Source organism: Culex pipiens, chromosome 3 (assembly GCF_016801865.2).
Source record: "Culex pipiens pallens isolate TS chromosome 3, TS_CPP_V2, whole genome shotgun sequence".
In the NCBI taxonomy this organism is placed as follows: domain Eukaryota; kingdom Metazoa; phylum Arthropoda; class Insecta; order Diptera; family Culicidae; genus Culex; species Culex pipiens.
In genome coordinates, this window is record NC_068939.1 from 73,759,234 (window position 1) to 73,776,005 (window position 16,772).

Here is a 16,772-nt window from a genome sequence, read left to right on the forward strand (position 1 = left end):
GACTATGATTTTGGAACGGAGTAATTCGCTAGATTTTTTGTTTTTTTTTACGAATCTCGGCATATTATGAGTCGTTGTTGTTGTTTTTGTTAATTCATTTTGGGTTTGTTCAAATAGTACGTCCTGAGATTTTCGGGATTTTGTTCTTTTTTAGGCATCCTGCCGAACTCGGGAATCAAAACTAAAAAGGGATTTTCTGATCGATTTGATGTCTTCATCTGAACTATAGGGATCGATCAGGACTACAAAGTAACTCATAGAGAACAAACTTAAAAAATACGCATATTTTTACCAGTTATTTTTTATCGCAAAAATCAATTCAATCAAACTTTTCATTTGACGAACAAACCAATTTCCACAAAAGATATCTAAAATTTCAAAAAGAACCTTATAACATTGCAACATTGTAAAGTGCATCGTTTTCAAGTTTTTGTCGTATTTAGCAATCAACAAAGGGCTTTGAAACCGAATAAGCCATCATTTTTTTTAAATTTAATTTTACTTTTTTTAAGTTTTTAAATGCAAACGGTTTCTTGGCAAAACAAGTTTCATATTTTGCACAAGTTGTAATCATTTTAAAAATCACTGATTAATTCATTTCTGTTTAACTTATTAAAATTGAAATGGAAATCTGCATGAATTGATTTTCATCAATTTGAGAACCACGAAGAAACTTACTCATAAGAATTTCAATGCGCCACTCTTATGAGTAAGTTTGTTCGTGGTTCTCAAATTCATGAAAACAATTCACGATTTCGGGATATGTATTTTTTCCGTGTACTGCAGTATCCGACTTTTTGCCTTGAGTATAAATTTTCACTCTTATACAAATCTAACCTTCCAATTGTAATAATCGGGAAATGTCACGAATGCTTTCTTGAGAATAAAACTGTTATCCTTAAGCACATTATGCCATTGATCGCAACACTTGCTTAGAGCGCATTCTAGACCTCATACCTTCTCAAACACTGTCCAGCTCCAAGCGAAACTAATTTAGGAATACTGTGGAGATTATCCCTTATTCCCTTAAAAAAGTAGAGCATCAAAACTTTCCGTCATCCAAATCTCTCCTTGTCCTTCGTGCGCGGTGGAGATGAGAGCGGCCGACAATGGACTGCTGTCATAGTGGCGATTGTGAGAATCTGATTTCATTTGGAATTAGTTCTATACTTATCTATCAATTCCTAGTCAACTTGGGCTTAGACAATCATAATTCACTATCACACTTAGCAGAGTGATTTTTTTAAAGCTCCTTTTTATTTCTTTTAGGCCGTTGCAAATATTATATGTAAGTTTATGTCCCTCAACTCTAACCACAGTCAAGGGGAGGGGGTGCGGCAAAAAAAAATATATGATAAGCCATGAAAATGGATAAACAAAGTGTTTTATAATGCAAAATTGATTTTAGCATAGCTTTCGAAGTACTTAACTTAACATGCGAATTTTGAAAATGGACTTATGAGACCCTCCCGTGCAGCCAGTCCAGAGCAAATTTAGTGGCTTTTTTATTCAAATCCCTCACACATACGCACACACGATATGAAGAAAAAAAAAAACATACACACACACACACACACACAGAGGATTCGAATCCTAGTCGATATATGTAGGGGAGAGTGGGGAGACTTGATCCCCTTTTTTTGTATCGCACATAACTCTGTCAATTTCTCACAAAACTATGATCTTTTTGCATGAATTGAAAGCTTAAACATTCAACTATGTTTGGCTGATAAGGGTATTTCATCAGTTAAACTCTTAGAATAATGCCAAGCGTTTTATAAAAATATTTTAAACCGGCATTTTCAAAATGTTGGGGGTAATTTGATCCCCCTTTCAACATTTTGAAGAAATCTTAAGCAAAATGTTTCTTATTCATCCAAACTTTTAATTTTCTATAAGATACAGCAATTTCACATTAAACCTGTACGTTTGTGTTCAAAATATAACAAGTTTAGCATGTGAAATATTTAAAAACTTAAAATTTTCTCCTTTTTAGACCAAAATTGAGCATGTTCACAAAAGCTGGTAATTTTTGTTTACAAAACTTTTGAAAAATGGTTCAAACTGCAGTTAGTTATGTACAACTATACTGAAGGAAACTATGTACGAACACCCAGCCAAATTATTTAATCTTGAGGCTGATTCCAGTGACTGTAAAAATGCAGGGATCAAGTCTCCCTAAACGCACTTTTTTGATTGTAACAATAGTATGACGATAAATTTAACGTCAAATGCGTAAGGGTTTTAGAGTTGATATGTTTATCAAACAATTCATGTATAAAAATATTTTTTTGAATAATTTTTGAGTGTTTTCTATACTTATCAAAACAAAGAAAAAAGATCTCTTGGAATATTTTTGCAGCACTTCTTCGAAAAATGTGTGTAACTCAATCTAAACATTTTTTATTTTTTTTTCTTTGTTTTCTACAATGAGTTTTAGTCAATTTCGCACAACTTTCTAGAACAAAGCTAATTGTTTTACCCACATGCTGACGAGATACAGGCTTGGGATCAAGTCTCCCCACTCTCCCCTACGTGAAGGGGGGTCTAGGAGTAGGTCCATTTTTCTGTTTATTCTATAGCCTTACCTTAGTGGATTATTTGATTTTGTTAAAATTAGAAAAAAAAAACACAAATACCATTCATCTGCATTTCATTGCAACATTCTTGCGTCAACAAACATTGAAATCAATACAATATTTTTACTGGATACAATCGTGATATCACAAATATAATAGAAATTAAAAAGTATTCAGCACGTTTGAGTCCTCGATAATAAAATATCGTACTTATGTAATGTTTTGTGAATTATTATTTACCTACAAGCCTTACCCGACAAACTTCGTCTTGACGTTTAGCTTTTTTGTATAGACTGTTTGCTTATTCAGCCTCCTGTGATCAAAATTTGATTGTACGCCACTTTTCCCATACAATTTGCAGATTTTCCGGAATCGGTTCCAGAGTGGCCAAAGTTGCCACTTTTTGGCGTAAGAACCTTCCTTGGACTTATACGAACCCAACGCAACAAAGAGCACCTCGATCCGACGTTCCGTGTTGAATTGATTCGCGTTCGAACAAAACCGTCGAAATTTTTTATATATATAGATAAACCAATATTTATAGTTTTCTGCCGTTATCAGAATGTTTGATGAAAATTTTGACTAAATTTACTCTTTTTAATAACATTCAAACGTGTTACCTACATTGTTTCAATAAGATTTTTTAACACAATATTTATACTAAGAAAAAAAAAAGGTTCACAAAAAAGCATAGTATTAACCTTAATTTTTAGGAATTATAAAATCACTTACAGATGCGTCAAAGGGCCATTTTACATGATTATTCAAAATGGGTCCGCGGGCCACGATAAATCACCTCGCGGGCCACGTTTGGCCCGCGGGCCATACTTTGGTCACCCCTGGTCTAGGAGGTCGAATTAAGAAGTTCATTTTTCGAGTGATTTTATAGCCTTTCTGAGGTGAGGAAGGCAAAAACCTTGATAAGGAATAATAAAAAAACAAGAAATGTAAGATTTGTTGTTATAATGAAAGGTTTTTTTTCATTAAGTAAAATTTCACATTATTTCTTGTCACAATAAAGGTACATCTTTTCAAAATAAAAATCAATTCCAACGATAACCCATCCAAGATCAATGCAATTACCTGGAATGTTGTCTGAGCGGTTTAATGAAGCAGTTCTATTTACAAATACATATTACACGTGCCTTCGTCGCCCAACCCTCCCATTCCTTGGTCCAAGTGCAAACAACAAATCCCATTCCGGGCGGCGACACATGCGCAGCACCAGACGAATTTCTCCGGAATAAGGATTCCCTCCCAGGCTTGTTGGCTAGCATGAGCAGACAGCATCCTTATCATCAGGTTCGAGAGAAAAGGTATAAAAGGACACCACACTATCGGTACTCCCAGTTAGTACGTGTGCGTTCTCTTCGTGGTCGATTTGCGGGTTTTGTTGGATAACTTTTGCAGTGAAATGTGAAAGGATTTTGGGAAATGATGTGAATATTACACAATCTGTACCCCTTTGCGGAATTTGGGTGAGAAGTTAAGTGAGTTCATTACGCAAAGAAAACATAGTTAAATCGAATGTGGGCTATTAGATCATGGGAGAAGGAAGAGAGTGTTAACTAGCGAATAGCCAAAATTCACCTGTATCGAGGTCTGCAGGTCCAACAATCAAAACTAATATCGCTTTAGCACATAATAATGCTTGAATTGATTTCTCACCTCCCATTCACGTCTGCAGCCCTCGGCAGCAAGGAAAATGGCAAAATCAGCATCGAAGAATGAACCTGGTAAAATTCGATGGCCGGAGTTTCGGGCGAGACTTGCCGGCTGGTTCACCGCGTACTGTGGTCACGATTTGCGATGTTTGCAGTCGCTGGGCAGCTTCACCGCCCTGATGTACCGTCCAACGGACGGTGCGGCCCTTGGAGTGGCCAGGGCGCTGTTTGGGCTGATGATGTTGATTGACATTCCCGAGGAACGTGGCGGGGGCAATTTGGACTTTCGATGGGGCGATCCAAGGGCTTGCTGGTTCCCGCTGGTGAACGGAATGGAACCGCTGGGGTATGCCCGGATGGGAGTTGTCTATCTGGTCATGTGGCTTGGAGCTCTTGGTATCGCGCTGGGCTATCGATTCCGGCTAGCGTGCCTGATGTTTGTAACCAGCTATTGGTACGTGTTTGTTCTGGACAAGAGCTCCTGGAATAACCACTCCTACTTGTACGGATTACTCGGGACGTTGTTTCTCTTCACGGATGCGAACAAATTCTTGTAAGAACAGAATTTAATTTTACCCAGCATAAACTAAGAATCAAACTTATTGCAGATCATTCGACGCCTACAAGAACAGAACATCATCCCAGGAAGTACCTTTCTGGAATTACTTCATACTGAAGTATCAGTTCTTCATACTATACTTCCTCGCCGGGCTCAAAAAGATGTGTCCAGAGTGGCTCTCGGGCTACGCCATGACCAACTTGAGCTATCATTGGGTGTTTCTACCCTTCAGATCCCTACTCGGTCCACAACTTACGGACCTGCTGATTGTCCACTGGTTCGGATGCATATTCGACACCTTGGTGGTGTTTTTTCTCATTTACGCACCAACTCGCAAAACAGCCACGTTGTTTGCTTGCGCATTTCATCTGATGAACTCCCGACTCTTTCACATCGGAATGTTCCCGTGGACCTGTTTGACGCAGCTTCCGCTGTACTATAGCGTCAGTTGGCCCCGGCTGGTTTGGAAGAAGCTGTCTTTCGGAGAATCTAGTGAAAAAAATACAAAACATCAAAAGCCAAAGAAGCAGACCAAACAAGCTCCTAGTAAACGAAGGAAGATTGTGACTGGAACGATGCTACTTTACTGTTTGTTACAACTGTTTTTGCCCTATTCCCACTTTATCACGAAAGGATACAACAACTGGACGAACGGCTTGTACGGATATTCTTGGGATATGGTAAGTTCAAATTTTAAACTTCAAATTCATCCCTAATCCGTAAACCCCATTTCAGATGGTTCACGCTTGGGACACGGTCCTGACCTCAATCAAAGTCACAGACAACACTACAAACCGAACCCTTTACCTGATGCCGTACGCCTTCGTCGACAACGATCGCTGGACCAAACATGCCGACATGGCCCACCAGTTCGCTCACTGCATCGATCGGAACATGCGCCAGGAGTACGCCGCGACAGACCGAAAAAAGATGACCAACTTTTCCGTACACTTCGACATCTGGTGCAGCCTCAACGGGAGATTTCTTCAGCGGATATTCAACCCCCAAGTGGATATTCTCACCGCGGAGTGGTCGCCATTCAAGCCAGTCGATTGGCTACTCCCACTGCTACACGAGTTCACCGAAATGCGTACCAAGATCGAACTCATGACACGGGACGTCCACACCTGGAGCAACACGTCGGACGTCCTGTTTGTGGCGGACTTTCCCGGCCTCACCCTAGACAACTACATAGTCCCGGAAATGGACAACGTAACGCTAACCATCCTGGAGGGTAGTGTCACCTATTACCACGACGAACACCCAAACCCAATCCACCTAACCAAAGGACAACGTCTGCCGAACATCCCACCAGAGTTTCACCACGTCACTACGACCAGCTCGACTCCCTCGTCAATGGTGTACACTTTTGTGAATAAAACGATGCAAACCACGAGCAATGAGCGTGCAAGTACCAACAAAAGCCCAATTCTGCCACTGGGGCAGGAACTAGGCCATCGACTGGACAATTATGTGCGATTTTTCCAGCACGTGGGAAATTCACTGCTGTACGAGATTTATGGCGTTCCGATGCCGCGGAGGGTGCGGATCGCACCCGACGAGACTACGTGGACAAAGGACTGAATAAAGTTGAGTTTTTGAGATAAAACATTAAACGGGTTCTTGATATTTTGATTCTGAACAACTCCATGCCAAATAGGGAATCCGTTGTGCTTATCTTCTCTGGTATCAATGAAACATTGTTATCCTATGTTTATATAAGCCATTTTGTGTATATCTAGTGTACCGTAAACTGGGGTCAATCGGGACACATGGGGCGAATTGGGACAGCAGTTTTAACCATGTTGGAGCACAATATTTTGATTTTTCTGGTTGGTTTCGGATAGAACAGACTCAGGCCAACAAAATGTGTACATCCATTTCCACATTTAAAAGCTTTAAGTGCTCTAAAAACTGCTGTCCCTATTCAGACTGTAGTCCCGATTCTCCCCAGATTACGGTATATATAGTTTTTTTTTTAAAAGGACCTATAAACTATTGTCTTCCATATGTTTATAGGACCTATTCAAAAAAAACTCTAGATATGGAGTTAGTTGCACTCGCGAATAATATTAGAGAAGAGCTTAAGTTCACAAAATGCGATTTTTTGACATTAAATATATCTTTATTGAACATTCTTTTAATAATTACATTTCATTTATATTCTAAGTGGTATGGCTAAATGCTCTTCATCTTTGTTATACAAAATGTCATCTTTGTCGTACATAATATTTTAGTGCTTCGTGTTAAAAAGTGGTCAACGACTAACTTGTAGGAAATTTGAGAGGGCTTTTTGAAAACAAAAAAACGTTGCTTAAGGTGCTTGATGCCTGCCTCACATTAATATACTCTTGATAGGGTTGTTAGATTTTCAATCTTGTAATAATATAATGACCGATTCTTTGCACTTGTTTACCAAGCAGTAATTTTTTCAAGTTGAACTTTGGATGGTTCTGATAATTTTCCATGTTTTCCAACTATTTGAACAACACAAAAAAACATATTTCCACACCAATGTTCCTATTCTAAACATATCTGTGAGCAATAGTTGTAAAATGTATAAACGCTGAAATTTTTTAATTTTCCCAACTTTTTTAAATAATTGCGTAAATTAATGGATGGAATGCAGATATTTAATCATTCTAAACGGAATTTTATAGTAAAATGACTCTTTTATAAGCCCTCTTATTGACAAAAGCAGATTCTGTAGGTATAAAAATATACAGGACATTTAAAAAGGGGGTATATAGAAGCGTTGTCCCGTCACGAAAAATGACAATTGTTTAATTTGCAATAGTTCGGGAAATCGGATTTGCATCATATTTTGGATTCTCTTCGTACTTGGAAAATCCTTTGAAATGCTTATTAGAAATCGAAAATTGGTCAAAAGGAACCAGAGTTACGACTGACGCAAGTTTGCGTTGTCCCGTCACGCCAATTTTTTGGTCAAGGCACGAATTCAAAAAAAGGTGCTCATTTGTCGGGTCTAAAAGCAAATCGTGTAACAGGCCAGTTTTTGATCGATCTAGACGAAATCGACACTCCTGAATCCAAATTTTCCTGAGTCTCAAAGGGAAGCGAGATATTCAAGATGGCGTCTAATATGGCGGCTGAATGGAAAAACCACCATGAAAGGATTTTTAAGTTCAATCAACTAGTCAAATTTAACTAATTTGGGGTCGCTGAACTCGAATATGAGCCATATAATACTTCAAAGTACTCAGGGAATGTGAAATCCAAGATGGCGGCCAAGATGGCGAACCAAGAATATTGGATTTTTTTATACATACATGTAACAGGCAGTCAACAGGTCAAATTTAATTAATTTCGGGATGCTGAACTTGAATATTCTGAAGTCCTTAAAATAGTCTATGCAGCATAATGCCAAATACGGTGACAGAAAAATAAATAAGTAGGTACTCTTGGAATGCAATTCAATTTTCTAGCTTCGCCATATTGGCCGCCATCTTGGATTACACACTCCCTGAGTACTCTGGGGTATTTTATGGCTCATATTCGAGTTCAGCGACCCCAAATTAGTTAAATTTGACCCGTTGATTGCCTGTTACAACCCTGAAAAAAAACAACTTTTCTAGCTTCGCCATATTGGACGCCATCTTGGATTGCACATTTCCTGCACATTCCCTGAGTATTTTGGAATATTCTAGGGCTCATATTCGAGTTCAGCCAACCTTTGTTGAATTTGACCTGTTCATTGCCAGTTACATTTCTTTATAAAATATCGAATATTCTAGCACCGCCATATTGGCCGCCATCTTGGATTTCACATTCCCTGAATACTTTGGAGTATTCTATGAGTCATATTCGAGCTCAGCGACCCAAAATTAGTTAAAGTTGACTAGTCAGTAGAGATTTTCACAATTGCTTCATTCCGTGACGGGACAACGCGAGCAAAACCCTCTTTTGCAAAATATCTGCGTTGTCCCGTCACGAAAAGAAGTACCTGTCAAATCAACAAAATTTGACGAAATTGGGTGATCCAGGAAGCAAAATCTTCGTTTTTCATTTTAGAAACAACTGTAGAAAAAGGTTTTTCCAAAAACTTACTAGGAGAGCAGAGTTCTTCACTTTTGTGTATAAAAATCAAAATGATCCAATTGTACGATGTTGTCCCGTCACGCTACATTTGTATCTCACTTGACTCAAACTTTGTGTTTTTAAATGTTTACTGGAGTGAATCTTATTGGAAATTTAATGTATTTTCCAAATTTGTATAAACATTGGTACCTTTTCCCACAGATTTTAAAGTTATCAGCAAAAAACTGAAAACATGCGTACAAACGTTGTCCCGTCACGAAAGAATCGGTCTAATACTCATTGGAAAGGTCTTTTGATTACGCATCCAATGATGGTTCATTTTCCGAGAGATTTTATAGCCTTTCCTCAGTAAGGTGAGGAAGGCAAAAACAAGCGTGGTGTATGCTTTTTATTGTTTTCAGGCTTAAAATAAAATTCTAAGGATATCTCGCACTGTTTTTCAGTCAACAAAGTTTTATTGATGTCGAAGGGGTCACCTGAAAAATCCTGTTTTAATCGGAATTGCTCTTACCCTGTTTGAAAAATGTCGCACGTCGTACGAGTTGTCGCACGGTTGTGATTTTACCGTTTTGATATCGATTGGTCGAAAGGACGACAAACGGACGACAAACACTCGACATGCTCGACATGGTTTTTTCAATCGATTTACCTTCAATTCGACGTCGATTATCGTCGACGCAAACAGTTTGACAGTTCTCTTCTGTTGATCTTGTTCGGACTTGATTGCAACCGAGTCGAACCAGTTGTTGTTGCTTTTAGGCTTTTGGAGGATTTTGGACAGTTAATAGGTAAGTTGTTTACTAGGTTCAATTACTTTTTCTGCCGGAAAGTTCCGGCCGGAGTGGGCGAGTGACCGAATCAAAGTGTCTTGTATTCCAGATTTCGGTCTTCGTGGCGGAGGAGGAGGAGGACGGGAAATATGGTTTACTCGGCGGGCCATTCCGGAAGACGGGACGTGAAGGAACCAGTTTGCGATCGTGGAAGCGGTTGGTGTTTGGTGTTTTACCGTCCGCGGGATGTTGCGACGCATACCTAATGGAACTGGTGAGTCATGTTTTAGAAACGATGGAGGTGTGCTGGAAGTGCGATTGGACGATCGAAATTAAAAATAGGATGAATGGAACAAAACAAATTCTCAACTTTTCAATCCAATAATTCCAAACTGAAAAATAAAAAAATCAAAAATACTAAAATTTTTAAAAAACTTAAACGCTGAAATTGTAAAGTTGTAAAATTCTAGCATTTCAGAACTTAAAAATGTGAGAATTCGAAAATTCTAAATTTATTGAATTTCTTGATATTGTGCAAATTGTTAGTATTCTTTTCTTAAATTCTAGAATTTATTAATTCTTCAAATTCTCAAAGTCTTCAAATATTTTTGAAAAAATTTGAAATTCAAAAATAAGAATTTTTTTTAATTGACAAAAACTTAAACACTAAAATTCCTTAATTCTTAAGTACTAAAATTCTTCAATTTATAAATACAAAAAATCTAACATTATAAAATTCTTGAATTCCCAAAACGTTGGACGCACGAGTTGGAATTTTGAATTCTAATATTCAAAAAATTATGAGTTCTAAAATTCAAAAATTGTAAATTCTGTAAATTCTAAAATTGAAATAATTTATATTTTTAAATTTTAAAATTTCAAAGATCATTATTTTTTAATTCTACGCATTTGAAAACTTATTAAGTTTCTTAAAATTTTAAAAATAAAAAAAAACTGATTTTTTAGATCTTAATTTTTTTTAAATTTTCAATAAAATACAAATTTAAAAAACTTTAACAAACTAAAATTAAAAAAAAAATATTACAAAATTAAAAAAAATACAAGTTCAAGTTTTGTTTTAAGTTTTAAAAATTGTTTTTTTTTTATATTTAAAAGTTTTAAAAATTTTTAAATAGTAAAAAAAAACTTTAAACTTTTGAAAGTTTTCAAGGATTTTACAAAGTCAAAATTTTAAAAAATATCACGAATTGAAATAAATGATTTTGGTATTGAGGCACCCTAAAATTCAAAAATTTTATAATTCAGAAAATTTTCATTTTTAAAAATTTCGAATTTCGGAACATAAATTTTTTTTAAGAATTTCAGAATTATAGAATTTTAGAATTTTAGAATTATTTAATTTTAGAATTTTAGAATTTTAGAATTTTAGAATTTTAGAATTTTAGAATTTTAGAATTTTAGAATTTTAGAATTTTAGAATTTTAGAATTTTAGAATTTTAGAATTTTAGAATTTTAGAATTTTAGAATTTTAGAATTTTAGAATTTTAGAATTTTAGAATTTTAGAATTTTAGAATTTTAGAATTTTAGAATTTTAGAATTTTAGAATTTTAGAATTTTAGAATTTTAGAATTTTAGAATTTTAGAATTTTAGAATTTTAGAATTTTAGAATTTTAGAATTTTAGAATTTTAGAATTTTAGAATTTTAGAATTTTAGAATTTTAGAATTTTAGAATTTTAGAATTTTAGAATTTTAGAATTTTAGAATTTTAGAATTTTAGAATTTTAGAATTTTAGAATTTTAGAATTTTAGAATTTTAGAATTTTAGAATTTTAGAATTTTAGAATTTTAGAATTTTAGAATTTTAGAATTTTAGAATTTTAGAATTTTAGAATTTTAGAATTTTAGAATTTTAGAATTTTAGAATTTTAGAATTTTAGAATTTTAGAATTTTAGAATTTTAGAATTTTAGAATTTTAGAATTTTAGAATTTTAGAATTTTAGAATTTTAGAATTTTAGAATTTTAGAATTTTAGAATTTTAGAATTTTAGAATTTTAGAATTTTAGAATTTTAGAATTTTAGAATTTTAGAATTTTAGAATTTTAGAATTTTAGAATTTTAGAATTTTAGAATTTTAGAATTTTAGAATTTTAGAATTTTAGAATTTTAGAATTTTAGAATTTTAGAATTTTAGAATTTTAGAATTTTAGAATTTTAGAATTTTAGAATTTTAGAATTTTAGAATTTTAGAATTTTAGAATTTTAGAATTTTAGAATTTTAGAATTTTAGAATTTTAGAATTTTAGAATTTTAGAATTTTAGAATTTTAGAATTTTAGAATTTTAGAATTTTAGAATTTTAGAATTTTAGAATTTTAGAATTTTAGAATTTTAGAATTTTAGAATTTTAGAATTTTAGAATTTTAGAATTTTAGAATTTTAGAATTTTAGAATTTTAAAATTTTAAAATTTTAGAATTTTAGAATTTTAGAATTTTAGAATTTTAGAATTTTAGAATTTTAGAATTTTAGAATTTTAGAATTTTAGAATTTTAGAATTTTAGAATTTTAGAATTTTAGAATTTTAGAATTTTAGAATTTTAGAATTTTAGAATTTTAGAATTTTAGAATTTTAGAATTTTAGAATTTTAGAATTTTAGAATTTTAGAATTTTAGAATTTTAGAATTTTAGAATTTTAGAATTTTAGAATTTTAGAATTTTAGAATTTTAGAATTTTAGAATTTTAGAATTTTAGAATTTTAGAATTTTAGAATTTTAGAATTTTAGAATTTTAGAATTTTAGAATTTTAGAATTTTAGAATTTTAGAATTTTAGAATTTTAGAATTTTAGAGTTTTAGAATTTTAGAATTTTAGAATTTGAGATTTTTTTAGCATTCTTAAATCAGGTACAATTTTCAAATAATAATATTCTCGGATTTCAAAACTAATTCTGTAATTCTGTAATTTCGGAATACATTCGTCCGGCTTCAGCTGAAGATTCATGCTGTCCCATGTTGCATGTTCGAGTGTAGACCTACGGAAAACCTTGCCGCGAGGAGAGGTGAGTGAGAAGTACACGAACCACCTACGACATAATTCCTCGGGCGGCCCAGGTCAACTCGAAGTTACCCCAGGCACCCCCAGTGCAGGACACATTGGGGGTAGAAAGCGGATAGATATTTCAGTGAATACAATAATTATGACAATATAGTTTCATATAATCCTTATTCCTTAATCTTACCTTTTGACACTATCAAACCTAGCAATATTACTATTGCATCTTACCATTCCCTTTTGATAGTGTCAACTTCAAACCTTCACTCATTGTGCAATTAACACATAATTTCCGCTATATTCTTCATGCGGAATCTTCGTCTAATTTCTTCGCCTTATTATCACTGAACCACGGCGCGATATTGTTCTCACATTTTTTGAGCTTCAACGACCGATTGTTATTCACGCACTTATAAAAATACTTGTTCTGTTTCGCGGCTTTGTGAAAAATACACGTGTGTTGGCTGATACAATGACTTTTTCGGTCATCGTATGCTCGCAAGGTACATGAAAGAGAAAAAGAGAAAAAATGGGATAAGTACAATGTAAAATAAAATCGAACATTGGAACAGACTAACACAGAAAGAAAGAATAAAGAAACCTTATTTTGCAACTAGACAGAAATACCAACTTGTAACGAGAAGTTTACAAGAAAACAACTGAAGTTGTGAAATATGGGACAAGACAAGCAAACTAGAATAGTTAATATACATAATAAAACAGATTGAACGTACCTTTAATCATATTAATAACAGTTATGCCCAAATTTCTTACCAATTTTTTCAGCAGTTACATTTCTACAATAATGTATTGCGATTCCAAGTTTGAAGAATAGAGTAGTTAAAGTTTGTGAGGTAAGGGACAAGTTATAGCAATAGCAAAATAAATAGATGGATAGATTTTAGATTTTACTAAATTGTATCTTAAAAGAATAGTAAACATCTATCTTGTTTTGAAAATAGCCAATGCACCAATTGCAAACATACAGCATGTCACGTTCACACCGTATGGAGTGTGATAAGCTATATGTCCACATTCGGGGCACCACCTTTTTTCAAAATACAGGAAATGATAGAAGGAAGACCCCTTCTGTATAGTGGAAGATTTCTGCAACACCTTGGATTCGGACCAGACATTTTGTCTGAAATAAGAGAGAAAGACAAATATTAAAATTGTGGTATTATCACTAAATCCTATCATCCTTTCACCCCCCAAGACATGGTCTATCCTTCGTGCCTTCGTGTCTTGGGTGATGGCGAATTCTACCTTCTTCAATGATCTTCGGACCACCTCCAACTAGAATTCACAACAGGACCCCCCTCGGCTCCAGTTTACAACATGACAGCGACGAGAACACAGCCGAATGGGAGTTGACAGTATCAAATGCATGCTATACACTTTGCTTTGCTGGATACTTACTAATAGCAAAGGGCGAGAGTCCTGCGACTCTCAGCAATCATGAATACTGCCCATTTGCCACAATAATATTCTCGGATTTCAAAACTAATTGCAATAATTTTAAATTTAAATCTATCATCTATCTAGGCATCTCTTATTTATAATTCTTTTTTGAATGTTTAAATTGAAAGTTCATAAATTTAGTTTTTCTTTCATAGTTCAAAAAAACATATTTGAAATTTTTTTGAATTGAAATTTTATAATTATTATTATTTTTGAAATCTGAATTTAATTTATAAATTCTTGCCAATTGTTGATTGATGATATATTTTTTTTCAGGCAACAAACATTTTCCAATCTGATTCTGCCGGAAACCGGAATGCGTTCCCGTGTGGTCACTCGTGGCTTCCGTAGAATCCACGGAAGCAGCCCCGTTTTTTCGTACTCGTACTCCACAAAACCCACGTTTCCACGTACTCCGGTAAACATTAATCCGTCGGAGATCCAAGATCGTCACCAAGGCGTCGCATCCGGGTTTTGATCAGCTCGTCGAGGAACAAAAGTCCAACACGACCAAGATGCTGCCACGGCCGCATCAGAAGAACACCAACACCCAAGCCGGAAGCTGCGGTCAAGGCAAATCCAGAAGGAAGCCAAGTTGGGGAAGAATCGGCGATACGCAAGTGAAATTAAGTGTACAATAAATATTTTTGTGAAATTTTGACAGCTGGAATAAAAAAAAATCAATAAAAACAAAACAACAGTTTTTTCAACTGCAACATAACCCAAAAATCCGAAATGACAGCACACGACAATAGCACGACATTCTAAATAACAAAACCGTGCGACGTCGGTCGAATGTCGTACGACAATGTCGTACAATTTCGATCATCGATCGCACGACAAATACGACATTTTGGTGCAAAAACGTATGACATTCGTGCGAAAGTCGCACGACATTGTCGAGCGACGTCGTACGATTGCACGGACGACAAACGACGGACGTCCGACGGACTTTTCAGTCAGGGTAATGATATCACCTAGAATGGTATTCTTCAAAAAGCGGAAATTTTAATTTCAAATATTTTCAAATTTATTTCATAAATTTAAGTGAAACCGTTTCACTGAAACGTCCATGTGTTAAAATTGCGTCGAGATAATTGGGCAAAAACAGAACAGTGCTGAAAGTTTGAACTTTTTAGCACTCAAATAAGTGCGTTATTGAACTGTTCAGCACTGTTATTTTTGGTTTTGATATGTAGGGCATTTAAAAAGAAATGTTTTATAAAATTTCGAAAATCTGGTATTTTTTTAAATTCACGCTTAAATGCAGAATCGGATTTGCAATTGAAAAACGTCACTAAAAATTTATTAGGCTGGTACAAATTTTATTTAAAGTTTTTGTCACCCCCATTTAAAAAAAAATAACTTCAAAATGTCTATTAAAATTGAAGTGCAATAAGCTGAAATCAATTGAAAATACATTTTCTTGCGTTTAGAATCATTTTTAGCATGTTCGGGATTATTTAAAAAAAAAAAGATTTTTTAAAAATTTTCGATGTACAGCACCGCAAAAAATTTTATTTCGCTAAAAATTTAGTTTTCGTCAAATATTAAATTTTTTGAAAACTAATGATTGCAAAACACCTGAAAAAAAGTGAGTGTAAAATGCATTTTAAAACACCTTTCGCACTCAAATGTTGAGACTATGGCTTTAATTGTCCCCCCTCGACCACGGTTAGAGCCAAAGGACAAAAACGTTGAAAAATATTTGCATCAGCCTCATCAATGTAGAAAAATGCATTTTAGATTGTTTTCAGTTGATTAAACTTCTATTTTAATCTTAATTTTGATATTTTCAGAAAAAAAAATATATTTTTGCCGCCTGATTTTTCGGTCTCAATCTTGAAAAATATTTGTAACGGCCCTACTATCAAATTAAAAAAAAATCAATAATATCCATATAATCATCCAAATAATCATAACAAAAAATGAATCTCACAAAATTTATTATTACTGAAAATTTATAAAATCAACTTAAAAGATGATTTTCAATTACTTCTGAAAGTATCATGAAGATATTTCATGATTAAAATAAGTCAGAGAAGATTTAAGTGAGCGTTTTTCTCTAAACACCGAGTTGATTTACGGGTGCCACGATATCTGGAGATGGGATGGACCAAATTGGCTGAAATTTGGGGCGAAGCCTCGTAAGACATATCCCGCGTGCATGACGAAGCCCGATTTTGAAATTTTGTATTTATAAAAAAATACATAAATCAAAAAGTGGCGATTTTTAAATGAAAAACTTGACATTTTTTTTAAAAAATAATATTTTGGAAAATCAGCCTTCGTCACGCACACGGGACCAGTTTAACGAGTCTTCACCAAAATATTTAGAAAATTTGGTCAAAGCAGTGTTGAGATATCGTGGCACCCGTTTTTTGAAACTGTTAAATTAGAATAGCTATATCTCGACAATTATACAACCAAATGTCTTCTAATTTGTGTTGTTTATAGATGAAACTATATATTTTTATTCCCTGAAAACAGATTTAAAAAAAGGTCTGGGGGTGTGCTCATACATTTTTTGACGATTTACATGTATGTAACCCCTTAAACACATTGTTCTGCTGAATTATCGCATCCAAAACGCAGTATTTGTTTAAAAATAATATTGCTTTAAATATGTTTGTGATATACCATTTATTTTATATATGTTTTA

The 16,772-nt window shown here is 34.2% G+C and overlaps 2 protein-coding genes across 5 annotated transcripts in view; both read left to right on the plus strand.

Annotated features, from left to right (window-relative positions):
• LOC120430313 (iron-sulfur clusters transporter ABCB7, mitochondrial) overlaps positions 1–16,772 on the plus strand; it is a 69,781-nt gene that overhangs the window by 27,840 nt on the left and 25,169 nt on the right. The window lies entirely within an intron of this gene.
• Positions 3,917–6,418, plus strand: LOC120430322 (vitamin K-dependent gamma-carboxylase-like). Of its 4 annotated transcripts, none has more exons than XM_039595424.2 (4): positions 3,917–4,069; positions 4,267–4,796; positions 4,852–5,482; positions 5,538–6,418. In XM_039595424.2, exons 2-4 carry the CDS (start codon positions 4,285–4,287, stop codon positions 6,384–6,386), a joined length of 1,992 nt encoding a protein of 663 aa, XP_039451358.1. In that variant the 5' UTR covers positions 3,917–4,069; positions 4,267–4,284; the 3' UTR covers positions 6,387–6,418. The 4 variants fall into 4 exon arrangements, with proteins under 4 accessions (XP_039451358.1, XP_039451355.1, XP_039451357.1 ...); XM_039595421.2 differs by having other exon boundaries at positions 3,927–4,187; XM_039595423.2 differs by having other exon boundaries at positions 3,927–4,179.

Excerpts from the sequence above, each read along its gene's own strand:
- LOC120430322 (XM_039595424.2), top strand. The coding sequence starts at position 4,285 with ATGGCAAAATCAGCATCGAAGAATGAACCTGGTAAAATTCGATGGCCG. Across the intron at positions 4,797-4,851 it reads ACGGATGCGAACAAATTCTT|ATCATTCGACGCCTACAAGA; the intron begins GTAAGAACAGAA and ends AACTTATTGCAG. Across the intron at positions 5,483-5,537 it reads ACGGATATTCTTGGGATATG|ATGGTTCACGCTTGGGACAC; the intron begins GTAAGTTCAAAT and ends ACCCCATTTCAG.